This window comes from Falco naumanni, chromosome 6, assembly GCF_017639655.2.
Source record: "Falco naumanni isolate bFalNau1 chromosome 6, bFalNau1.pat, whole genome shotgun sequence".
Lineage (NCBI taxonomy): Eukaryota > Metazoa > Chordata > Aves > Falconiformes > Falconidae > Falco > Falco naumanni.
The window spans coordinates 17,389,313-17,416,876 of record NC_054059.1 but is presented as its reverse complement, the minus strand read 5'-3'; the positions used below and the strand labels follow the sequence as shown (position 1 = coordinate 17,416,876).

The following is a 27,564-nucleotide window of genomic DNA, read 5'->3' as shown; positions in this document are numbered from 1 at the left end:
TAATTATGTTTCTAAACTTACAGGAATTATTAAAATGCAAAGAAACGGAAAAATGGAAATGATTCACAATTAATTTGTTCTTTGATTTTCTTTCAGCCTTGACAATAAAACTAGGTAACATATATCCACTGTAACACTTTGAGGTTCTTGCTACAATCTGTGAGGAATGTTTCACTTAGAAGTAACTGTTTTTATTGGTACAGCCAAAAAAATTAAAATTTGTAAGACCTTATTTTTATAAAATATCCTTCAAATTCAGTATTTAATTTGACAATATTATCTAAAGACATTTAAATGCCCTTTTCCTTAAAATAATGTGTTGTTCAAAGGTTAGAACTTCAATTTTTAGGATGTTGATGGAGAAAGAATCATAATATTATTTACTAGTTAAAGTAATACCAACCAGGAACTAACGCTGTGCTTCTTAGGCTTCTACCACTATAAATGCATGCATAAGAAATATCAGTGCTTTGCCTCCCAAGGTCAGGATGTAGATGTTTTTACAATAATAGTCACAGAACTTATCGCATACCAAACTATTATTTGTGCATTTTGAGATCTCGATGCTATGACATCTTTCAGACATGCTGCTTTGTGCATGTGTAATGAATTGTTTCTCCAAAAGCATGGCTCCTACGCTCCACTGCAATACTAACAGCAATAAGGAAGAAAGATAATTTGCTACCTTTATACAAATATTCTCAGCTAAAAATGTATCCAGCATACATAAAGCCTATTCCTTTCTTTAAAAGAAGCGAACCTCAGATAGTTGAAGAAATCTAACTCAGCCCTAGTCAGGCTTGTGTAGCAAGCACAGCTGGACTCCAGACACTGACTCATTCTCCAATTACCACTATCCAGCTTTTTTTTCCAACAGGCTCGCCTCTGGCAATAAATCTTCCAGCTTCCCAAACGTACTGTCAGGCTGAGATCATGTCAATGTAATCATAAAAACTAAATCTATGTCCACGCCCATAAGGAGGAAAATAAGACAAGAATTTGGAACTAACTAGCACCAATAAAGGCATAAAAAAAAAAAAAAAAAAAGCAAAACAAACTGGGAAAAATACAGACAACTTTAGAACTTCTTTGTACAGATCACAGTGGAAATACTCTGCATCTGTGTTTACCAGACCACCCTCTGTAAGTCTTCTGTATTTCAGCTGAAAGCAGGACAGGAAGGTGATTTATACTTAAGAAAGGCTACCCTTAGTTAAAAGCAATAAGACATCAAAATTTGATGTTGTAAGACGTTATAGCTAAACTATAGCAACCCCCCCCTATGTTTTAAAAACTGTAAGACAATAAATAGTGGTCTCTACCAGCCCCAGTCTTGCTGTTATATGTAAGTAAATAATTATTGATCTGAAGGACTGTTTGCAACATCTAGCTGCAAATTTCAGGTATGTAGTACGTTGCATGTTCTTGTGAGCTCAGCATGTGGGCTTTACTGTTTTGGCACAGCAGATCTCTCTTTAAGGTTACTTCAGATAATTTGGATTTGAGTTTAACTGAAAGATCCGGAGATCCACTCTTTCCTAAGTCAGTTATCTTAGACCAAAGTTAGTTGTACGGATCCATACAGTGGATGAAATTCTATGGCCTGTCATACGTAGGCAGTTTAAATATATTTCCTTCTGGTTCTAAAATCTATTAAAAAAAAAAAGCAGAAAAAGTAAATCAAAAAGCATATTCTATTTTTACTAATTGTATGACCATTATCTTTCTGTAGACCACCAGCAAGCACCTTACAATCAGCCCATCATCAGTAGACCACAATTTAAAATAGACAGTTGTCACTGATGGAAAATGATCTGTCAATCACAAAAGCAATATAGAAAAGGTACTGTTGAATTTCCAGAGCTACCTCATTTTTTAAGGAGTTTTTACAGATATCCAAAAATTCTAGCCAACTGATTTCTTTGACCTACACAGCACGAGAAGGATAATATCCTGAAGTAAGTATGTGGCTGACAAACTGGCAGGTAGAGAGTCCCAACACCAGAAACAAATGGATATAAAAATTTGGTTGGTTTTACAAAAGCTCAGGCAGGCATTTTTTCCAGTCTTTTCAAAGTTCAAAAATGTCAGGGAGAATGACTTTCTGACATTTTCTTTGGCTGCCACTGAAAACTTGTCTATATTCAGGCTATTACACATGAACTTTAAAAGAGTCTGTCACAGCAACCTTAAAAAAAAGTTAATGAGCTCAACTTTAGTTTACTGAGGGAGACAGGAACCTTGTAAGTGAATTCAGGTATTTTTATGACAGGCTTTTAGGAGAATGCTCAATAAAAGTCACATAAGTAAACCACTATGAACAAGGATAAACGAAATGGGAAGTTATGCTAGTCTTTTGGCTCCAAAGCCAATAATCTGTGAGAACAAATGTATCTGTAATTATCTAAAATGCTGTTACTTCCCCTGTCTTCATTTATACATCACATCACTGAATTTTCAGAAAAGCCCTTTGTCTGAGATGTGCCTTTGAATTTCAGTCCTGTCAGGAGACTGCACCAGGAAGGTGCAGCTGTGCTGCTTCTGCCTACTTGGCCTATGCCTACATTTGGAGAGGCAGAGGGCTTGGGAGGTGGGAGCTCTTCTCCTCTTCCCTGGACAGTCTGAACTTCTTGGATGGCAAGGGTGAGATGGAGACAGGATGAAGAATAAGGTAGATCCCTTCAGCTGTGACTACTGAACGGGGAGCACCTGGAGATGCAGAATAAGCAGGTTAGTAAGTCTGATGCTGGTGAAAAGAAGTGTGGGAAGAAATAGGGCTGGCTCAGGCTGCCAGTGAGGGGAAGAAGTGAACTATGGTGGCATTATCCAGGACACCAGGCTGGTTGGGGATGGGGTTGCTGCTATTACTCAACTACTGAATTATTGCTGCCTACCAGTGAAGCCACATATTTGGAGCTGGGGAATCTGTGCAGGCAGTAACACAACTACTTCCTACGCAGGAAACAGAGCAGGGGAAGAAAATAGTGGGGGAATGGGAAAAATAAGCATCACAGGTTTCTGGGGCCCTGAAATTGTCAGAGTGGACTGAGATGTAAGTCAACTGGGATGGGAGATGAAGAGACTGAGGAGATAGGGATGGCAGCCTAACCAGCATACTTCTGAGGACATCTGGGACTGTCCCTCTCTTTTTGAGACTGCCTGCAGTGTACTCCCCTCCTATAGCTTTGGCTTTGTCAGTGCCCTGTATAGAATGTGCAGGCTGCTGTGGGCATACAAAGCAGAACCAAGATGTTCCCAGGCCTGTAAATAAATTAACACTCTTGGCTCTGTTCCATAAGAGTATCACCTGCTCCCTCCTGCAAGCCCATGAGATCAGTCAGCATGGGATGTGTGTATCATGGAGGGTGTGCTGCCTGCTCACCACCTGCCACCAAAGGGATACTGGCAGCTCTGCCACTGCTATAAGACCATGCTTTGTTGCAGGAAATTCTCTGTTCACTTCCATGCAAGAGGTCCCTGAAAGATGATAACAGTGGACTTTTAAATCCTAAACGTGAGTTACTGTCACATAAAAGCTTATTTCCAATTACCTAATTTTCTTATTGTTCTTCTCATTCCATCAAATCTTTAACTAACTGGACTTTTAAATCAAAACCAAGTGTAGTTTTTATTTTATTACTCTTCTAGTATATATTTTTTTTCTGCTAACCAATATATTATTGTTATGTGGTACCTCTTTGTACACCGTATAGGGGTTTGTCCTATGTAAGTTTTTGTACTAGCCTTGCCTCTCTACTGTGTGGACAACTTCTAGAGATACATGCAATATTACGAATTTGTCCCAAATGGTTGGTTCTTTCTCTCATACTCTTACCAGAGGGAGAACTGTATGTGAAGTTTAGTGCTTTGCTGCTGATGCTCTTCTGTTTATTTAACAAATTTTATTTATGATAAAGAAAGGAAGACAAAGAAATTCTTGCATTTGAAGTGAAAGCATGGAAAACTGGCTCCTCAAGCCCCTGTCATCTTTTACATTGTTAGAAAGATGCTTACTTCCCGAGGGAGATAATTATTGACCTTAATCTTAGGTGACCCTTTGGCCATGGAAATTGTTTGTCCTCAAGAGTAAGAGAAAGACTTTGCATTCAATAGAGAGCCAGTACAGGGAACAAAGAAAAGGCAGAAACTTTTCTTAATCAATAAAATAGCAAACAGATCTGGTATTGTTGAAATACAACAAATTTAAAACTAAAGCACACAAACTAAACAAGTCTGAGAGCTGTTTGTGCTCTGTGACTCTCCAGGGCAGACTTTGTAGGAAAAAATGTCTTACATTGACTTGAGACATCCAGCCTTCATAACTGCTGAAAAGTTCTCTGAAATAGTAGGTGATTTTAAACTACAGCAGCACTAACACATGTGAATTTCCTGTTATTGTAAAACAAGACTTGGCTGTCTCTGAAATGGAAAAATCAGTATTTTTGCTCCACAACTGACCATTTTGCTGAGCTAAACTATATTAATTTTATTTCCCTGCCCTCTAGAATCTGTCTGTAGGTGCCCAGTACTTGGCAGCTTTCCTCACAAGGTGAAGGTAGATGAGTGTGCACAGTCTGTACTACGCAATCAAGAGAGTGAGGAACCAGGAGAGTATTCAGGTTGCTAGAGAACAGCAAGAAGAGCAAGGAGAAATGCCAGCAGTGATTTTTAGCTGTGATGACTGCCATTGTAGCTGTTGCACCTGCTTTAGTGATTTTTGCTTTGTTCTACTTTCAAAGTCTACCTTTTTCTAAAGTCTGGTCTAGAAGACCTCAGAAGAACTTTCTTCCACTAGCATGGAATATCAAGTTATTGCAGAGATCATCATATTCATCATATATTGGTGAGGCACTCAACATCTCTACATGTACTCAACACTCAATATATAATTACATATCTACCATCATTTGTATCTGTATTTAACTGTATACAGTTCACTGGGAAGGCAAAACTGCAGGCACTTGAAGTGTGTAATACCATGCAATACATATATAAGTAATGGTTCCATAAAAATCAAATATGTATAAAGAGAACACAGTCACTTTTGAAAGCATTTGGCACCCTATATTCTAGGCAAAAAAATAATAGTTCTGCTGCTTTTTTTTTTGCAATGCATCAATATCCCCTAAAATATGGCAGTAAGGTATGCTAGCTGGATTCGTTTATATTCATTGTGATCCACCCTTGCCATTTAACTGTTACTAGTTCTGTTATAAAGATGTTAGGTCTTTATATCTAATAACCTTGTGGTTTTGAAGGCAATATGTTAATAGCTGTGCAACAGATAAGCTTGGTTTCCTAACTGGAAGTATAAACATAGTAATCTTTTCTTAGTGTGTCTATAGTGTAGGCAATTTTAATGGTTATTTAAAAGTTAGAAGGATGAATCTCAGTTTCTGAAATTTATTATGTAAAGGTGCCATGTAGTTTTCAAAACAATAATATGTGTACCAGATTTGTACATATTCACATAGGTGACCTGAAATAAGATTGCAAGATATTGGTGCCAATAGTTATCCTAGCTCTGTAATCTGAAAATAAATCAACAGTTTTATCAGCAAGCCCTGAATTTTAAGGAGTGTTACAGTAGGAACACGTCTACAGTGCTGGAGGATGGGGCTGGGGTTTTACATTCTGAGGCTACATTCTGCTTCCAGTGAAACCAGTGCAATTTTAGACAAGACTTAATGGGGAGAGAAGCCTTCATTTGAATTTTGCGCCGTTACTTTTTGATAAACTAGTTGGTGTTGCTTCTTTAGCTCAACTTCCACACAGCCTCAGCCAAAGGAAATGCTATAACAAGGCAAAAGTAATATAAAGACAAAATACTAAGAAATAAGACAAAGTAGTATTTTTAGTTTCTAGTAGGAAAGTGGCTCAGAAATTACCTAGTATGTTAATAACCTTCATCTCATGTCTTGCTCAGGAGCTTCCAGTTAATCTGGAATTTTTCTTGCATAAGGAATGTAGGAGTTACCTCTAATTGCTTATGCTGGTATAAATTTCTAACTGGGAACAGGACCTAGTATTACATACAAGGAATACTCTTTTTCTCTAACTTGCAAAATTACTGAAGTATCCACTCCTGCACATGGCTCACATTTGAAAAAGACCACAAAACCCCAACCCAGAAAACAAACAAAAACCCAAACCCAAGCAAACTTGAGGTAAACAAATGGAAAATAAATCAACTACTCAGACACCTAAATTTAGGCAGGCTGGATGTCCTTTCTGAGGCCAGCAGGATACATACCTCTTTCCAAGTATTCCATGGGAAACTGTCCCTTTAAAAGAAGAGCTTAAAAGGTAGGTGTGGGTTCAGTGTCTAGATTAGGCAGACCAGATCCCACCTAGACGTTTATTTTGGGTTTTCACTTGTAATGGTGGAAGTGCACTGAGTAAATCTAAACCAGAGATTTATTGGCAATTGGAAGGTGACTAGCCACTTATGTTTAGGTTGGAATTTTGCAGAATGTTTTACACAGCGACTGGGCATTTGAAAACTCAGTGTGTGTCAGTACTGAACAGGACATTTTTTCACAATCAAGTCATAGGCTTAAAATGGGAAATCTGCCTGGGCAAGTCTGTATCATTCAATAGCCCTAAATAAACACTGAAAAGGCTGAAGAAAATCATTAAACTGCAGTAGTTTTTTTTTGATGGAGACAGCATAGTATTTAAAAAATTTTAGACAATAAGAGATTTTCCTTGTAAAAAATATTTTAAACCTTTTTTGCATTATTCTGAATCTTGACAATTAATTCTTTATATGATTAAAAAAAGGATAAAAATCTTAGATACGTATGTCTAGGTTTTATGTTGGATAGCAATACTTTTTGGGGTTAAAGAAATCTTTCAATTATGTACAGATTACTTGACAAGAAAGGATCCCATTTTCTTACTGCTATACAGGTAGAAATTTGATTCATCTCAAGAGAGTATTAAAAATGCCGCAAATCCTAAATGTTACATATAATAAAAGCATTTTCTTCTTCTAAATTAGTTTAGTGTTAATAATTTCCAAGAAAAGAAAACATCAGTATCTATACAGATAGACAGACTGAAAAGCTTCTTTGCACGTTTCAGAAGCTCACGATTCAAATATAATAAATACAGACATACTGGGGAAAAGAAGATCCTTATACAGCAGAATACATTAAGTTTACAGAAGAATTCTGTTTTCTTAGTCCTGATGCTCAGTAGTTCAAACCTTCCCCTGTCCACCTTTTTGGAGATGATGGAGCAGTGGCTGAACTCAAGTTATATTTACACTGATTGGGCAGCATGTTTGTGTTAACTGGCTGGTTGCTGCTGCTCCACACACAAAGGAGGCTGGTACCCATGGCAGAAATTTGAATCTCTTTCCTTTACCAGGCTCTAATTTCTCAAAATTGTGAGTAGTTCTTATCTTTGATGCTTCAAGCCCTCTCTCTAACATTGATTGAATGCTCAAAAATTATCACAGGAAGAATAACAAGAGAAAAAAACCACCCAAACAGGTCAACCTGCCCCCCCCGCCCCCAAGCCCCAGCAAGTGGAACATCTTGTAACGGAGTACAAGAGTGGCATCCATTTGGAGAAGCCTAGCACAGGGACAGGACAGACTCTTCCTTGATACGTAGCCTGAAAAACTATACTAAGGTTTGGAAATATGATCTATAACAGAACAAGGATGCAGTGAGCATATTTCCTACAGCAGCCTAAACATACTGACGAAGATGCATGCAGTGAGAGGCAGAGGTGGATGACAGACCTACCTGTCAGGATAAATTTCAGAAGGTTGTGAAAATGTATCTAGATTTCCTCTGCCTGTGTACTAAAGTCTTGGGCAGGGGACTTGGGGGATAAATCCAGGATCTGAACGCCCTGTATGAGTGGAGCCAGAGAGTCTTACAAGGGATGTGACTGTTGTCACTCCCCACTTAAATTAACACTGAGAGACTGAGAACATATTCCAACTAAAATAGCCCCCTGAACCTCTCTTCAGTGCACGATTCACCATTTACTCACTTCAGAGCCTGCAGAAATTAAAGGCCAGCTCAGAATATTTAACCTGCTATTCATAGTAAGTACAGAGATACCTGTGCATCATGGTCAGAAACAAAAATCTTGGTAAAACCTGGATGGCAAACATTTAAAGATGTAATAAAAAGCATGAGCAGAGAACTACAAAACAGACATACAAAGAGAAGTTGGTCTAGCAATGATACAAATACACTACAAGAAAAGTGTAAACCTGTCAAGACTTCTGAAAAAGCCAGACCAGTAAAGGGATTGAGTTAAGTGATGGAAAAAATCTATAAATAAGAGGTAAAAACATCAAGTAAGCAAGTTATGAAGGCAATTACATCTAAAGACTGAATTGCATGAGAATTCACTCAGGCTGTAAATGCAGTAAATAAGATTGTGGATAAATTAACAGTAAGAGTTGAAAGGGAGCTGGAAGCAGAGAAAGGACACTTTGTGCTAATCCCTGCCATCCACAGAGATCCAAACATGTCAAACATGATGGATGAAAGGAGCAGGTTGAAAGAGAGACTAGATATTGGCATTACCGTATTTACCCTTTTATTATCAGTTGTAGTTACTCAAGTAGAGAAGAACCAGGCTCTGACAGATTAGCATCAGGCACTCCGCTAGATAATATAACAAAAGTGGCAGTAGAAACTGTGCAATCATTTATATTTAATGCAAATAAGGACTCTGGTTTTTGTTAATTAGATAGCAGAACAGTTTGGAGTATGCTGAATTGGGCTGTGTTTGGATGTGATGATGGGGACAATTTCACATCTGACCATATGGATGTTGTTTTAAAACATTTGTGAGGTGGGTTGTTGCAACATCAATGATTCTCTTAAAAAATACTTAAAAAATCAGACCCTACTGGTAACGTTACTGTGGAAGTGATGCAAATACAGGTTTCAATAAATGCATCAGTAAGAAAATTTGAGTTATGAAATTTGGGGAGTTTTTCCCCAAGGTGTTACCTTTTAACTTCTTTGTCTGTTTCCTTTTCCCAGTAAAATTAGTTTTGTATGAAAGGGCTGACAAACCCCTTTAAGGTTTTGCATTGCAAGATTTATTTGAGACAAGTAATATAGATGTTAATTTTGTTTCTTAATTTCAGCTGAAATAATGATAGTGTAAGCAGTTAACTGAAATAAAATAAATGGGGTAAGTCTTGATTTAATTACAGACAATTTGATGAACAGTATTCAGCCTTAGAGGAAAAATGACTACTATTAAAACAAAACAATAAAGGACAACAGCAGATGTAGACATAACCTGTTAAAAATCAGCAGGACATGGTTCAGGAGAAGAAATAGTGATGTACAGCAAACTGCATACCATGATTTAAAAATGTGTGGTACTGCTTTTGTGCTAAACTCTAAAACATCAATTGAAATTAAATTAAAATGAAAATCATTGCTGGTTTCTGCAGAGTGCTCCTTAGCATTGTCACACCTCTCCCCCTCTGGTCTAGTCCCGGTACAGCACTCAAAGCAAATGTACCAACTCTTACCTCACTCCTCAGCCTGCCCTGGATGCTGCATGGCCAGTCTCAGTAAGCTCTCTTCGGTATTAACACACTGGGCAAAGGCAAAAGCTCTGCCTTCTTGCAGCTACTGGGCGGATTTTGGCAGATGAACTCCTACTCCCGAGTCACTTACGTAGCAGTCAGGTGGAGAAGGGAAAAAGCTGCAGGGATAAGCACTGGCTACTCGAAAAAAAGTTGCTTTGGGTTAAATATATTACAAAACTATAAACATATAAACAGATATCGATAACATGATTTTTCCTGGAAAAGTACAAAGCAGCACTGGAGAGTGAAACTTGATTTTCTATCCTGTTCAGATGGTTCCTTGGCAGAGGTTTGGCCCAGACCAAAGAGCACACTTCACAGTTTAAGAATTAGCATAAGCACAGGAGTATTCTCTGTAGGTAATTTGGATGCGGCCACTGTTTTGAAGGGCAACTGGAGTGGGTTATCCCACAGCAGTTGAACTCTGAGCCATGTTTAATCTGCTAGTACAGAGGCAAGCTGCAGTTTAAGGCTGGTGGTGTTTATTAAAGCTGCAATCAGATCACTTACTCAGCAATGTCCTAGGTGTTGCCCATGAACATGAGACTAGCATGTGTCGCTTCATTGTTCTTAAGAACTTGCTAGCCTATGCTACTGATTTTCTTCACTTTGTGGGCATAAACTGAATGTCAGTTCTGATTTTCCATCCCTTTACACTCTGAATTTGTTGCAAGATCATTAACCAACTTTTCTGGTTGGGAAAAATTGGCAATTAAGTGGCATTTTGAGGCAGGGACACAATACAGAACACAACCTCTGTTGCAGCAAAATGGTCAACCCAGCGGCAAAAATAGCAAATCCTGCAGTTATCTTGGAAAAATGACAAAATTATACAAATGACAACTGTAGAATGGTTCAGAGTTTATGGGATCATGGAATTAGAAGGAAGTTCCTCAGTGTTTGAATACTGTGCTGAACGTTTCACTTACAAACCAGCTTAACAGCATCGTGAAACATAGTGATATTGTGATACTCAGTTTTGGGTCCTGGAGTTGCATAAGATTTGGATGATAGTGCTGCTGCTAAGGTGAGCAGGGGGCGACTGTAGATGACCGGTGAAAAACAGCAGTTGTGCCAATCTTGGGGACAGACATTGGGTGCCATGGGAGGACAACTTGGGTAGACACTTTGGAGACAGCAACACAGGTGCCTGGGCCACACGGGGTTCACGCATGGTGGCTGTGCGGCCAGGCCCTCCACATCGGCAGTGAGCCACCGGGGCTGGCCGCGGCCTGCTGCCACCCACAGGCTTTGCTTCGGGCCCCAGGGAACCGCTTTCCTGTGGTAACGTTCAGTATTTCAAACAAGGAAAATGCCAGCAGGCAGGCAGATGGTGGAAGCCACTGCCATCCAGCCACCCACCAGCCTCCCGGAAATCCAAAAAACCAAGCAAGAGCATCTGTTTCATTTAGTGGCAACTATTTGTAAGGATCTTCAGCCCCGAAAACCACAAACTGACAGAAAGTTGGTTATAAAAAGCCATCCCGCGCTGTCTAAAAACCCATGGGACAAAAAGACCCGCTATAATCTGTTTAGGTACCTGGGTAGACCAGGCCCCCCGGCCTGCCAGGCCACCGCCCGGGCCCGGCCGCCGCAGGGGCCGCTGTGCCGCCTGTGCGCACTGTTTGCTGCCTCGCGGGCGCCAGCCAATCGCCACGGGGGGGGGGGCGTGGCTGTGGGGCGTGGCGTGGCGGAAGTGGGCGGGGCAGGCCGTGCGCGGGAAGCTGGGGAGCTCGGCCGCGGCGCGGCAGCAGGTGGGAGTTTCTGTGTTGCGGTGGCGGGCGGGGGGAGCTGCCGCGGGAAGGAGGGGGTTGGTGACCGCGGGAGGGGGCCAGCGGCAGCCCCGGGGCGGATCGGTGGCGGGCGGGCCCTGTCTGACTCGAGGGCTGGCGGCAGCCGCCGTCTTCCCTCCCCCCCCCCCCCCCCCCCCCCCCTCCCCCCTCCCGCCATTGCTCGCGGTGCCGCCTCCCCGGCGGCTGAGCGCGCGTGTCGTACCCAGGCCCGGCGGCGGCGGCGATGGAGTTCTCCAGCGGCCGAACGCGGCTGAAGCAGGCGCGGCTGGCCGGGGACCGACGGGAGCTGTACCCCCACAGCCTGCAGTTCTACCTGGAGCCGCCCACTGAAAACATCTCTCTGGTGGAGTTCGAGAGCCTGGCCATCGACCGCCTGAAGCGTGAGTAGCGGCTCCACACACCCCCTCCCCTCCCGCCCCCCGAAACTTTTGATTCCTTCTGTCATGGCTGTATGTATTTTTGGCGGGCTTAGATGGTCTCTTTGCCTGCTGCTGATGGGAACTGGGTACCTGCTCGTGCTGAAATGAACCATCTTTAAAGGCAAACGTGTCGCTTCAGGTATTTTTGAGAGCTCTGAGTGATTTCTTAACGAGTGTTCGGTATGTAGCAGCCGGGACTGTATAGTTTTGGTTTATACTGGTAGTTTTCACGAGCACGTTTCATTTTCTAGGTGTTGTGACATAGCTGATGTGTCTCAGTAAAGCGATTGTGGCTGGGAGTAAGGGTTCCCTTGAGCTCCTGAAAACTACTGAATCCAGGGTTTCCTTCATTACAGTGGAAACTGATGTTCGAGACATCCGTCAACGTTAGCTGTTTCCCTTTCCCTGCGGACTCCATGGGTCCCAGAGTTGAGCAAGCTGCTCGGGACCTGTGGGCCAACTTAATCTTCCATATTTCTTACCCTTTCGCTCCCCATACTGCTAAACGCGATTTCTGTGGCCTTACCACAGTTTGTGCATTTCCCGAGACATGATATGGTTAGATTTTTTTTCAATATGTTGTCTCTAATGTGGACTTTTTCTTTTTTTTCCAAGTGCTCAAGGTAGTTGAAAACCTTGGTGTGAGCTATGCAAGAAGTAATGAATCTTACAAAAGCAAGCTGGAGGCTGAGCTCCGGAAACTTAAGTTTCCCTACAAAGTAAGTAAAAATAAAAAAAGTGAACTCTCTTGCACTTTGTCTTGTTTACACCATTCAATAATTCTGAATAAAAGTAGAGGTGATGAAGTACTATTCCTAAAACTTAAATCCTGCCATTTTGACAGAGAAAATGAGTTTTTCTTTGAGTGTATATATTTATTTCTCTAGGATAACCCCCTTCTTCAATAGTCTTACATTTATTGTCTGAAAGATGAGTATTAATACACTGTTGAACACCAATGATAAATTAATTGTGGATTTTTAATCTGGGAGAGATTATTTCTCTGAAATAATAATATGTTCTGTAGGCTTTGGCTGAGGATGACTATGAGGCAAGAAGAAAAGACCATATCTCCCATTTCATACTGCGCCTTGCGTACTGTCAGTCGTAAGTATTTTTTGGATTGTGCTGTACTCTTAATTTGAAATGTATACAGATATATAGCTTTATTATAGACATAGATATTTTAGAGTTGCCTGGGTGCTAAATAAAAAAGTAGGCTCAGACAGCGTTGTTTTTTTTTTGGTAGGAACCTGATTTCACCTGTGATGAAAAGAGATACTTGGGATCAAAATTAATATATAGATTTTGTAGTAATCTTACACCGTTAACAACATGGTAGGTGCCTGCTACAGACCATAAGATCAGAATAGGAAGTAGCAGAGGCCTCAGAAGCCTCCAAATGGAGGAAACTTCACCGTGACAGGCCCTGGGTGTCTTTAAACACCCTGACATCTTCTGGGTTGTTCATATTACATCATGCTGCCCTTTCAAAAGACATCTGGGCTGTGGTGAAGACGGTTTGTGGATGTACGTGATTGATGAGCCAGCTAGATCTGGGATGCGTGTACAGTGAGGAACAGGTTGTGGATGTGATCAATAGCAGCCTTCACTGCAGTGACTCTGATAGTACAATTTAAAATCCTGAAAGAAGGGAGCAAGTTGAGTAACATTATTACAGCTGAAATTCTTTCTGCCCTTTTCTGGTCTATGTATATTATTTGCGATTATGAATTAACAAGCATAATACTGGTTTCTTTCTAGTGCTTACGTTAATTGTGTATGTTTTTATAAATTCCCTTAGTCATACTTCTGCTTATTTTTACAAGAAAATACCTTGCTTTATCTATATTGTAAGTTTCTACAACCCCCCCCCCCCGCCTCCGCCAGAAGGTAGTATCCTTCAGTAGCCTGGGACTGAAATGGCCCTGAAAATCTAGAAGTTTCTTATTATACAGTTAGTGGCATTTTGAATAGTCAGTTTGGCTTTCATTATCCTCTCTTGTAAAACTTTAAGCATTTAGTTATTATTTAGGTGGAATCGTTGCTTTTCTCTGGGAGGCAAGGCACTTTGAGGGTGTTGGTAGTGAAACATTTGAAGACAAAAGTTCTGCCATTCTGGAAGGTAGAATTGTCTGTTTGCAAGAATCTGATCTGGAATTCAAGAGGCATCTATTTTTGATTGGTCTGTGTCTTCAGGAAAGATGAAGACAGATTGGGTCAGATTCACAGAAGGCAATACAAGACATCTTGCAAAAGCCTGAAGGTTAGGTATTTGGTTCAGGAGTGGAATCCGCTGAGCTTTGTCTACTGTACTGAGAAGGGAGAAAGGTGGAGGAAGGCATATGTGAATGACAGGGGCTAGCATGCTGAGTGAAAGGCTGCCTCAGGCAAACATTTGCCTTTGTGACTGATGTGGTATCTTTCCCCCACTGCCCTGCATCTCTGTAAATGACTCTGGAATCTCCTGGAATTAATGATAGCTGTAGATAATCAGACTGCTTTCTTTCTGTATGCAAGCTGTCTTTCTAAAAGAAGATCCTTGTCTTTTGTATGAGAATTTACTTGACTGCAGTGCTTGCTTAGGATATAAATGGGAGACGTGGTTCAAACCCTGTGTTTTAGGGAAGTATCTTAAGAATTAGGGTATAGGTATGGCAGAGGTGGGTAGCTTGTTGAAGGTGAACCACTGTGCAGAAATGAATACAAGGTATTTGGGGCCACAGAATCAGCAGGAAAGAGCCTTTCTTTGTAGTCTAGGGGAAAGACCCCCCTCTTATGGAGGAGAGACCTTGGATAGAGCTCCAGGGCACTCTTTAAACTACTTGCAAATGTGTTTTTATGTTTCTGTTTATATACAGATGGCTTGATTCAGAGTTTCAATAAAGCAGCTTGATAGTGTCCACTTAAACTAGCTTTGTTTGTTTCTTTGAAGAGGTGGGCCTAGTACTTACTGGTAAAATAGAAAATAGCCTCTTAAGCACGGTGAGGTGACCGTGTACTGAGCATTCTTCATTCTCTCTTGAAAAGCAGCTATTTCAGGAATGAGACATTTCTATGCTTTAAAACTGGCACGTTTCCCGAAAGATAAAATTGGGAGGCAAGTAGAATATACTGTTCTCTTAAGTTTTTATCATATTAGGTCAGAAAAGTAAACTTGGCACAAATAATTAGGTTAACTGATGAAAGCTATTAAGGTAGGATTGTTTGAAAAAGTGTACTTAAATGGACATAACTGTAAACTAGGTTGAATTCAGTTCCGTGTGGCAGTTGTGTTTACCGTCTTGTTCTCCTGTGACACCATGGTTTTAAGTTTCCAGTTGACCAACAGTGCCACCCAGGGGTACAAGTTCACATCAACTTGTTTTTCTAGTCTGCATCAGTTCTCACTTATAAATTGGATTGTTTTGGTTTGGGTTTTACATGGTTTCACAGAAGCATAATCTTCACTTAAGATGGAGGAAATAAATCTTGCCTCTGGCAGCAAAACTCGTTTGTTCAGGAAACTTTCAAACATACTTCTGTGCCTTTTTTTTTTTTTTTCCCCTTTCTGTCTGTGAAACTTAGCATGGCCTTTTCTCTAATTACTGTTGTTTTTTTTCCTGTATGATAATTTAGACTCATGTGGTGAAATTGCTGACTCTTACATTGTCTAGCATTTACTTTTGTGTGCTTTCTGTAACATTAAGTTGTTGGAAACTGAACTCTCATATTTAATCATGGAATGTGAGCTACTAGTCTTAGGTTCCAGATTTAGGAGCATTTTCATGTCTTCTACAGTACTTCTGTGTTGATGCTTCGTAACAAATACACCAGTCTGCCCTCCCACTCCTTGGGGGGTGAAGAGGACTTTTCCCCTGACCCTGGGTGTTGTTCCCTGTCATGAAAGAGCCTGTTCTTTCATATTCTTTTTCTAGTCAGGAATCTACTGATGTGATTTAAACTGTTGAGCATTCTGCATACAAAAATATTAAGTGGCAGAAGACAAGGAGACATTCCTAACATCTATACTTCAACTACCTGCAAGTGTCTCATCTTCAGCAGCAGCAGCTTGGTTAGTTATCTAACGACAGTGACATTGCTTTTCAGTTAAGCTTGTGGTTTTGATAGTAAGTGTTATTACTAATATGTTCTGGAATGAGAGCGTACAATTTTTAAAAATGTAAAAAATGACTATAAGACGTGATTTAAAAATTGATGTATTAAGAAATATGTAAAGATATAAAAAAAAGTGAAAAAAGAACATAAATAATGCCCTAATGATGATATTCCTAGGAAGGTCAGTTTTAAAGTATATGCTGGACATACACAGTAACATAAGCCAACTCATCAGTTAGTTTGTCAACTGTAGGAAGAATCTGAGTGGGTTGTGTGTATTGTCTTAGAGGTAACAGTTGTATTATCTTGTTTTGGTAACTTAAGTGGCTAGATGGGATTGTAGCCTTTGATCTGCTCTTCTGAAGGACAGGAAGAACAAGACTGGCTGGGCTTCAAAGTAACTATATATGCTTGATTTTTTTTTTCCTCTTTTTCTTTTTTCCCCTTAGGAGAACAAAAGCAATGTAAAGCTGATAAATTAGGAAAAGAGTGGCATTGTCATATCCTAGGATTTTGTTACAGTCTGAGATAATCACAGAAGAACTGCAGGAGATCAGTCATAAAGGCATTAACTTCCATTTTAAGTTGCACAGACTAATAATATATTCCAAGCACTGAAACTGTCCACAGGATTGTACTTTACAGGTTACCGTAACAGAGCCTTTCCATCTGGAATTATAATTTAAATAATAATTACTTTTCTCCAAGCCATATTTCAAGCAGAGGTTTTTTCCACAATAACACAAACAACTCTGTAGCAATTCACTGGTCCCCTGTGGGAAAAGATGCTTATATATTGTAAGGAGATCATGTAAGACTGCAGTATTTCAGTGCTCTGTGAATTGTCATGGCAGTAGCTTACAGCATGGCTCTCAGAGGACGATTTAAAAGGATACTCTGTAACAGCGAGATATATTATCATCTATGTTCTCTGCTTGTACATACAGGGTGGCTTTTGTTACTAGTATTGTGGTACGTGCTTGCTGTAGTTTTAAGTAATGTGCTGATGCCTGGGAATCTGAGTGCTGGGATGTAAAGAGTAACATGATTACATAGAGACTGGTGTCAGTGGTGTTTTTCTTTTAGGTTGTCTGCTGACTCCTGTCCCTGTGCTCTTGTTTATGCTCACCTGCAGTTGCTAATCCCCTTTTGCTCTTTTGACAAGTGTTAGAAGTTACTTGTGTTCCTCAGCCGAGTTTATTGTCATGTATTTTCCTTTGGCCTGCTTCCAGGTGATTTGTTGCCTTTCATAGAGCACTGTTGTTAGAGTATCTGAGATATGTGTGTGTTCTGTCAGCTGGAGATACATTATGATGCCTACTTCTTTTAATTCTCACTTTTGGGGTAATAGCCTTATTGGATTGTGGTATTAATTTTATGATGAAGAAATACTGTGCTGTGTGAACGGAAAAACCCCCTGTCCTTTGAATACTAAAGGAGAATGCTATCTGTAGTCGGTGTTCTTACCTAGAACAAGTAAGAAATTGTGAGTACCATTTAAAAGAGACTAGCAGCTTTGATACCTACAGAACAATTTTTAGTGCTGAGATTGACTACCTCTGTTCTTCCAAAACATGTACATTCATGCTTCTTTGTGTATTGTCTTTTCTGATTGAGCATTCCTTCGTGAAGGTTTCCTGCCTTCTCTTCCAAGCTCCTCAGTTTGGGGGTCCCATGCAAAAGTCGGCATTAATTTAATGCTGTATTTACTAGGTTTGACATCTAGTTTATAAAGAAAGAAAGAATGCAAAATCACCAAACCTATTATGGTTTTTTTGGTTGTTTCTTTGCAGAGAGGATCTCAGGCGTTGGTTTCTTCAACAAGAAATGGATCTCTTGAGATACCGCTTCAATGAACTAACTGACAGTTTAAGACAGAAATTCCTGGAACATGTTCACTTATCATTTGAAGCTGTAAGTATGTTACTTTCTGTATTTGTGTTATGTTGCATGTGCCTCTTATTTTTTAAAATTCTCATTAAGATAGTTTTAGTACTTCTGTTTAAAAAATAAAAAGTGCAGTTATGGTTTTAAAAAACAACCACACAGAACTTGTGAATTTGGAGAATAGTGTGCGTGCCACAGAAATGTGGATTAAATGATGTAATTTTGTGCTGCAACAAGAGAAGCTCAGTCTGCTTCAGTCAACCAGTCTGCTTCAGTCAACCAACAACTAAAAAAATGTGTAATGACGAAAGTAAGTTAACAATGTTTACAAAAGCTGATAGGAGGTATTTTTGAATCAAGATTCTGGATGGGCTAGCTCTAGTCTATGTTCTTCAGATATGACATTTGTATGTCTCATCTGTCCATCAGGGGGAAAAAAAAGTATATAAAAAAATTTGTTTTCTTTTACATGTAAGTGATGAATTATGTGATAATTCTCTTAAAGGTTTCAGTGATAAGAAAGCAATGTCTGTGTGTTTTTCTGACCTGATGTATGTGTGCAATCCATTCTCATCAGATTACTAATTTCACTCGGGAAATAGTTTTGGTCAATATACGTTTTTATGAATAAACTTTGCTCTGGAACCTTTGCAGTCTTCTAACTACTTTTAAGATGGTGGCTTCTTGCTATAGTAACCAAACCAAACCACAGTGACCTGGTGACTTTGTACACAGTACCATTTAATGAATACTGACGCCTGGAAAATGATGTGAAAATTAAAAAGACACGCATTCAAGGAATACTTGAGATAGCTGTTGAGAATGTAATTAAAATTTCATAATCAAAGTATGAAAATCCTGTATGGATTGCTCAAGAACATATCTTATTGTGTAATTGTCACTGTGGGTTAAAAATAATAAGCTGCTGCTTTGCAAGTATATTTTTGATGCACAGTTGTATGTTTTTGCGTGCTAAAAATAATTTTGATTCTGCTTGTTTATGCATGTTATGTGAGTTACTGGAGCTATAGGTGTGTAACCAAGACTGATTAGCTTTAAAAAAAAAGAAGCTGGTATTAGATACAATAGTTAAAAAATTGCTACTGTGTTTATACATTTATATGTAATTTTAGAAGAAATGATGTACAATTAAATAACAGTTTTATTGTTACGTAGACTTCATACATTCACATACATGTAAATTAGACTTTTTAATAGCCCATTTGATTTTGGCCCGTTAGGTACCTGCTATGGAATGCAGAATGCAAGTTGTGTCCAAAATTCTGTAAATGCTCTTATTCCACAGTTTTTGCATTCTTGTTAGAACTTAGATTCAAAGCTTTTTTCCCTTTTGACTTAAACTCTTTCTAGTCTTTATGAAACTTATCAAAACCTTTAAAAATACCAAATTTGTGTAGACAACTGTTTTGAAGTGCTTTAGGGGTATTGCAAAAGAGTTCCAGCTGTTGCATACCGCTTCATTTTTCTGAGTGGATTAAAGGATTAAAGGAAAATTTCTATTGTGGTTTCTATGTTAATGATTTCAATAGTTTTGCATTGCAGTGATGAACTAGTTTGTTAGAAAGCTCCAGCCTTGTCTGTAGCTCTCAGAGTAAACTTAAATTCATAAAAATTAATGTACAGTTATCACTCTACTAATAGACTTTCTCATAAAATACGGCTTAATTAGAAATAACTTAAATGTTCTAAAATATGTGGCTGACATGCATTCTGTGTTGCTGGATTGAAATACCTGGCACCAATGCATGCTGCTGCTGAAAGATGATCTATGTAGTGTTGAGAATGAATTTGTCTAGCTAAACAGTAACACATGGGCCTTCCTAGGTCTATAGAGAGACTATTGGAAATGTCATTCTTTGGTTCAGTAGACCTTGCAGCAAACAGTGTGTTTGTGCAGCTGTATTTCCGTTGCTTATTCCCCAGTCTCACATTGTCCTGTCACAGTTTTAGTATTCAGGCTTGTGAGAATAAATTAATGTTTGTAGGAAATAGCTAGGAGTATGGCTTGGTTCTGTGCTATTGAATGTGCCTTCAATATATCAAAATGATTAAGAAGGTTTTACTTCTTTACGTCTATTGAGGCAACAAAGCATAATTTCATTGAAAATGACTTCCCTGTTTCTACTTTTTTCCTCCCTTTTGATTCCAGTGGGAATTCAGGCAAAACGAATCCCTACTTGCACTATCATCCATGAAACATTTGAATACTAAGGAATTCCATACGTATCTGAAACAGGTCTAAACTTCATGGTGTTATGTAGGAGCCGCTAAAAAGTAAGGCCATTGTAGATGCAGCATTATTTTTGTCAATGTATTTGTAAGAGGTTTTAGAAAGGAAATGATCTATCCTCTTCATACTTCTGTGTTGGAAGTTACAATGTTTTCAGGCCTTATTGTGCATAAAACAAGATGGAAATCAAACTTTGTGCTCCATCTGTTAGAAAAGGGTATGGTCTTCAGGAAAAAGAATTAAGTTCTGATACTACAGTTCAGTTTCTATATTGGTAACTGGATGCACATTCTACTATGGGATTTTAATTGCTTAGGATATCCTAAGAAAGTTACTTGTATTTCTTTAAAGTAAAATGCTTTGCATTTTCTAGATAATCATTCTGCATTTCAGAATTGTAACCTGAGATAGGCCTGAGCTGCTGGGCTATCAAGACTTTGGTGTAGCTATGTCTCTAGTTAACAATTCTAAGAACCACTGTAAGAAGCAATTCTCAGTGTTTAATAAAAGAACTGGTCAACTTTTTGTGGGGAGGAGGAATAAGTGAATTGTCTTGTATGGTTTTGTCACAGTTGTCTTAATTTACAGCACTGACGAAGTGAACCTAACATTGAGTATTCAATCACTGTCACTTACCTCCTTTTCATGTTTGCTTACATGCATGAGAAAGTGAGAAGTTTTCATATAATATTTTGCAGACTAATTCCTGAGATTTTGTGAATTACAGATTGAAAATGATTCTTTTATAGAATCAAGAACTCTTCGGTCCTATCAGGGATAATACTTAAGCAGCCATTAAAGTTCTTTGACGACTTTAGTGCCGAAGATCTTATTTAGCAACTTTTTTGGAAGAATGAAGTTGTTAACAACTAGAAGAAAAAAAAAATCAGACTTTTTGAATTTTTTTTTGTGTGACAGTTGGCTGTGGAGAGTTTGAAATGATAGTAGTTCTGATCTCTTGATTAAAGATAATTTTAATAAAAGAGCAAGAGCTTTCTGAAACTAAAAATAGAAATGAAATTTAATGAAAATGAATGTTTTAATTTTTATAATAGGATTTCTTATGTCTTGGGACTGACATTTATATTGCTGATGGAGCAAAATGTGCAGGAAAGGGTTTATTACAATTAAGTAAGTACTTCCTCTGGGGAGTTTTACCTGTTTATAAAGATGCCCTTTATGTGCAAAAGGAGGGATATAAACTGTTCAAAGTATTAGATTAAAGATAATGACTTCAGTATAATGAATTTGTATTTGAACATGCATTGGATTATGGTAATTCAAAATCTGTACAATGTGAAAATAAGCTTCTCTACATTTAGTATAAATTACAGAAGTTTGTAGCTTATGTAAGTTCTTCCTTGAAATATTTTATAAAGCTGTCACTGGATTAAGTTAGTGCATCTTTAGTATTTCTGAGAGAAGCCTCTGGAACCTGGACTTTCTGAAAAAAATGGGAAGTTTGCTTTCAGTTTGTATTTGAGACATTTTTTTGAACCACTGAGAAGTAGATTGCATTTTAGTCACTTGTAGGAAGTAGCTTTGGCCAATTTGTTTTCTGGCAAACGAAGATGCCTGGACTGGTGCTGTGCAGCCTAATGAAACATTGCTGTGGTACGCAAAATTTTACAGTCCTCTGAAATGTTAGTGTTTATATTATCCTACCAATTTATGCCAGCATGGGCAAGATACAGTGTGTCATGTTGAATAAAATACCAAGAAAGAAGAGTGTAGAAGGAAAACAAGAATCAGACTGGAGGAGCAGCAGTGATGGACAATCTTGCCTTATTTATTTATTTTTACTTTTTTCTGTGATGGTGAGGTGTTATTTGTACCGTAATGTGAAACAACAGCCTCATGAATGTACGAATTTCCCTTGTTGCAATTTCTGTACACTTTTAATTATTTACACTTTTATTTTGAACTCTGATGTAGATGTCTGTAGAATGTTACTGAGATTGGGACTCTGCTGGAGTCTTTGGCAGCTGTTATTCTTCTAGTTAGTTGTAAGTGGTGGTGGTGTGGTGGGGAGTTGCCTAAATTACAGTGGTGTTTTCCTTTTGTTTAAGCATGCATATGTTAGGTTGGATAAGAAGAGATTGTCACATCATGGGTGGCAAGGACTCATGTTGTGCTCAGGAACAGAGACTGATGGGGATTATTTGAAATTTTATTATTGTTACTTCTCAGAGTGAAAAAACTCAATGGTCTCAACTTCTGAGGGGATGTATTCAGCATCTCTGACAATAACTTGCTTCATCTTTTGCTTTTTGGCCAGAATTTGGGACAGCAGTGAAGCTATTTTCTTTTTTCCTTTCGGTTAAAGCATTCTGTGTAGTGTAATGAGTGTCTGGCTCTGAATTTGAACATCAAACCTCAGCCTTTTTTTTTTTTTTAGGGGTGGAAGTGTTTTAAAGGAGTTTTTGCCTGCAAATAGTATAAAAAAATAATATAGACTGTTGTACTTTATAGTATCTGAGACTAGTTGTTTTAATTAGTTAATTTCGATCATTTAGTTTCTAGTGTAATTTTCTAAACAGGTTAGAAGCTGTTGGTATTGAATTAGAAAATAAATTATTTAAGATTTGTGCTGTTCAGACACTTCTAAACTGTTTTAGGTATCTTTCTAAAAATTAAAACATTCAGTTTTGCAGGTGATTTCTATCTTAACAGTCATTTATACACCTTACATGAATACCTTCCCCCTCAAAATTGTAGTATTGAGAACTTAAACAATTCAGAATTTAGCATCTTTTCTCAGAGATAAGTTGTGGTTGAACCATGGTGTCAAAGGTAATGTTAACAGTATAGCCTCCTTTCCAGTAAACAGAAACACTGAAGAAATTTAACTTTCAAACTTTACATTTGACAGTAGCTAAAACTTTTAGGGGCAAACAGAAGTGATTTATTTAAATATTTAAAATCCTGCTGTCATGCATAAAGCATCTAATTGTTCAGCTTAGAGCACTGGACTTAAAGGAACATTTGCTAAACTTTCTAATCAGTGCTTCTCCAGTTCTCTTGTTCAGTGAAACTTGTTTTTATCCTTATTGCATGCTGGACCTAGGTCTGTAGGTCTTGTGCGTCTTGACTTTTTGTGAAATACTTCATAGATAGCTTGCTGTCAGGTGTCCACCAAATTTTGGGAACTGTTTAAGGGACAGCCTTTTGATTTTAGTGTTACGTGGTTTGTCAGCCTTTGAATATGTTCAGATGTGAGAGTTTCCTATTTCTGATGTTTCCTTGTCCTGAAAGAAGTGCTACATTGCCTTTCTTGACGCTTTGATGTGGGACATTCAGTATGAGAAGAAGATTCTGCTGTATAATTGTTTCTTTCTTTTTTTTTTCTTCTTTTTTTTTTTAAAAAAAAGAACAAGAAATACTTGGTAATCTGTTCCCTGTTTCTATCACAGTAACAGGAGAATCATGGAATGGTTCTGAAGGTATTTCAGGATGTTTTCAATCTATTCTGTACTTAAAAAAAAAATATTTAAGGGACAGTGCTGTCGTAACCCAGATAAATAGTGAAACTTTTTATGTATGGCATGTAATTTTGAGTTCCCAAGGCACATTAAATAGTCTATGTGCAAAGTCAGTCATGTAGGGGGCACAGGAAATCCTTAAGCAGCACTCAAGAAGTAAATGCTGACATTTAAGGTTACAGAGCCTATGAGAGAGAATATGCAAACACAGGTGTGCAGTTGAGATTTACATTAATTCAGGAAATTAAAGCATTAAAATCTTACTATAAATGAGTAATTACAGCAATGCTGCCTTGACAGTCTCTGGCAGTGAAAGCTCCTAATACAGATTTTTCAGATATTTAAAGGGAAATATAATGAATATTTAAAATATTATAGTAATATAAAATATTTAAATCTCAAAGTAAGTTCTTCAGTACTGAAGGAATTATATAAAGTAAATGGTTTTACAGGTAAGTGATACTCCAGGGTTTAACTAGAAAGTTGTTTTTCTTTCTTGCCACAAGCTGTGGGTTATCTGCTCTTTCCCTTTGTTTAAGTTAGGAGTGCCTGATTTTGTGTCTGCCAGTTTGGAGTTGGGTGACATTATGCCCAAGCCCCATTTTGTCACATAACTTTATCAGTGAGGTTGGTTGTCTGTGTGGTTTTTCACATGTCCTGCTACATACGTACCTTGCCATTCATCCCCCTGTTCCTACACCAGCCTTTTCACTTGTCCTTTTTGCTTTTTTTCTTGTTGCTGGTTGTGCGTGCTGGTCTCAGAAGCCTTTGAGAAATGACCATACTTACACTTTTTTGTTATAATAGTGCTTTTAGACATTCATAGTGTGAGATAAGTCCTAGTTCATTGATTTGATATTCTGATAGCCTATTTGACATAATCAGAATATTTATGGTAACTGCCACAAGTTGTTACTGAAAAGCTTTCAGCGTGTCTGTAAGTTTCAGGAAAACTGCAAGATATCTGGGTCATTGGCATTCCTAGAAATTCCTGAATTAAGGTGTCAAGCTTGCTATATGGTTCAGTGTTTGGTCTTACAGGACCTAACACTGGGAAGCAGTTACCATGATGATGATGATGATGATGATAATCTGAAGCCATAAAAGTGGAGTAGATTTATTCTTTCCTTCACTCTGCTGCTTACCTTTTTCTTGCCCTTCAAGGCTGTGTCTATGTATGTTACATTGCATAGTAACTCCTATATCTTAGGCTGGATTTTTGCATGCTCCTGAAACATAAATAGGCAACTCTACTGTATTTTGCTTCTTTCAGCAGTTGTTTTAAGATATTTATGAAAAGTGATGATAGTATTCTCTTTAGAGTTTTATTTATACTTTTTTGTTTTCCTTCTAATATATGCCAACTTGGGCTTTATAGCATTAAAGGAGAAACTGGGTCAAAAGTTACTTAGTCACTGGTATCTTCGCTTTTGCTTAATAGCGGAGTGCCCTGGATTGGCAACTAACATGCCAGTTACTGTAAATTAGTATTTGGATTAATGTTTCCTTAAAAGGAAACTCCACTAGCAGAAGTCTAAATTATCTTTCTTTTCGTTCCTTGTGAATTTAACTTATATGTTAATTTCTGTAATTTTTCACACTTCTTTCTTTCAATGAATTTGACTGTATTTCCTCAGCTGTTGCTCAATCCTTCTGTTTCCTAAAATGACAATCAACAGAACTTTACTCTTCAGTGCCTTTTCATTGAACTTTTCGTATAGGGACTGTCACTCCTCTAATTTATCTTCAGACAGCTGCCACATGTTCTGGGACCTTTAACTTAAAATTTTTGGAATAGCTCTGACATACTAATTTTGTTGTTCTGTCCTGTTTCTCAAATCGCTCTAGTCCTCCTCTTCTTATCATAAAGTAACCCTCTAACTTCCCCATCTCAGCATCTTGCATTTCTACTTTCTGTATACCCATCTCGGCAGAAGCAATGCCTAATTTTACTCTTTAAATATTGGGAGATTCTTCCACACTGCTTCAGTGAAACTAATAATGTAATTAAGCTGTTCATAACCCTTGTTTTAACAGGGTTTAAATTTTGAAGAAAATTTAACTATTCGTTGTCTGTTTTCAAGGAATGAGCTCTCCTGCCAATATTATATTCAATACTTCATCACTAAATTAACTGCATGTAGCATTTTCAATGCTTGCTTCTTGCTGCTTCTTTGTCCTAAGTTCAGCTTCAGGTCTTTCTGGTTTTTCTCAGCTACAGCTTTTACTTCCTCTACTAAAACTACTTTCTAGTCTACTCAGTCATGATTCTCTTCTCTCGTTGTGTAAGGCTGTGGATATTTGAATTATTTTCTTTTAACTTCCTCTTTCTGTGTTGTGGTTCTGTGGTGAGTGCGATAGGATTCAGTTCTTCAAATTTTCTTCTTTTTCATGGATGTGGTATCACTATTACTCTGGTCTCAACCCTTACCTGATAGCTAAAGATACTTTTTTGCTACTAGCTCTTTGTTTTCCGTTAGTTTTGTCTTTCCCATTTTCTCTTTTGGATGCTCTCCTAGCTTATGTTTGGTGTAGCAAGGCTGTAGTTTTCCTTAGAACACCATTTACTACTTGGCATTGTCACAAATACCTGCTTTGAAGACCTCATTCTGAGTTTTAGCATTTTGTCTGCTTTGCCTTGCATAATTTTAACTGCCCAAGACCTCCCACTTGTTCTTAGGCATCAGATGAAAGATCTGTGCTTTCAGCATCTGCAGCTGAAGGTCTCCGAGCAGGTGATACATCTTGTGTTGATTTGGAAGATCCAGTGAACTTCTGGTTCCTTTGCACTTGGTTCTTGTGAAAACTTGCCACAAAACTCATTCATCTTAACCAGCCAGACTTTGTCTCTCTCTGGACACTGTTCAAGTGTCTCTGTTCTTCCCACGTGGACCAAAATGCTGTGTTTCTTTGCTTTTTGCCTTTGCCTCTTTTAATAGTGCTTTGAAGATGACAGTTGTTTCATTTGCTGTGTGCATGAACACTTCACAGCTTTGCTTGCCAACTGCCCAGTACCTGTATATTCGTGTCTCTCTGTGGTGGTCATCGTTCTGCTGCTTTACTTTCCTTGCAACCTTTTTTTCCTAAAAATCCTAACTCTACCTTCCAGTAACATAAGTCCATTTCTTCTTGTTCTGTCCACTAATTGAGAAAGGTAGGGTTTTTGTTTGTTTGGGGTTTTTTCGTCTTCTTTCTGTTTGCCTTCTACACATAAGATGACTAATTAGGCTTTCTTGTTGTTTCTTCTTCTAGCCTTTCTTTGTGTGTGGTGGTTTGTAATTTTTGCATGTCCTTTGCCATTTTTAGTGGGGCGATATCTTTTTCCAAATGTGGTGTCAGCTGGTCAGAATACTCCTGACCATTACCAAATCTAAGATGACATGGAGATCAAATAAATATATTCTTCACACTTCACCCCCATGCCAATAGCATGATACAGTGACTCCCAAGCTGGGGATGGGGAGGTTGCACAACTGCTTTTGTCAGCACTCCTGGTTAGTCAGGTTTTCCTCTGTTTGTACGGGACTGGCTTGGATGTAAAACCATGAAGTGTCTCTGCTGAAATACAGCCTTCAGTTTTAGACCAGATTCTTTTGTCTGATTCGATTCTTTAGAGCCCTTGCAGTGTCTCCAGTTTCCTGGCATTTAAAGATGTAATCTGCCCCTATTTTAATATGCACGTTAGGAACAAAAATACTGAATTTTAGTTTAAAATTACATAATTGTGGAACTGAATATGTCCTTTTATTTCTGAGTTAAATTCTTCCATGCGTGGCTTTTCTGATTGGTTTTGCACCCAGGTAATAGGAGTTTCAGTGGAACTGTTTGGTCATTTGCTCAGAGTGTCTTATGAGAGTGACTTCAAGGACTTTTGACACAATATGACACCTGCTTTTTTTCCCCTCTATCCCTGAGATCTGTTTCACTGTCATAAAGGCAGTGAGATTGGCTTAACACAAATTTTTTTTGACAGATCCATGTGGGCTGTTGCTTGTCTCCTGTGGTTTTTCCTAAGTGCTATCAGGTGCTTTGATTTGTTGCTGTACCTTTC

The 27,564-nt window shown here is 38.5% G+C and overlaps 1 protein-coding gene across 1 annotated transcript in view; it reads left to right on the top strand.

Moving 5' to 3' along the window:
- Nucleotides 1-11,280: 11,280 nt before the first annotated feature.
- Nucleotides 11,281-27,564, top strand: part of PRIM2 (DNA primase subunit 2) — a 125,372-nt gene continuing 109,088 nt past the window's right edge. Inside the window, exons 1-5 of the mRNA XM_040598522.1 lie at nucleotides 11,281-11,337; nucleotides 11,583-11,756; nucleotides 12,411-12,514; nucleotides 12,823-12,902; nucleotides 17,687-17,807. Coding sequence (XP_040454456.1) covers nucleotides 11,600-11,756; nucleotides 12,411-12,514; nucleotides 12,823-12,902; nucleotides 17,687-17,807 — 462 coding nt within the window. The 5' untranslated portion in view covers nucleotides 11,281-11,337; nucleotides 11,583-11,599. The remainder of the gene's footprint in view (nucleotides 11,338-11,582; nucleotides 11,757-12,410; nucleotides 12,515-12,822; nucleotides 12,903-17,686; nucleotides 17,808-27,564) is intronic.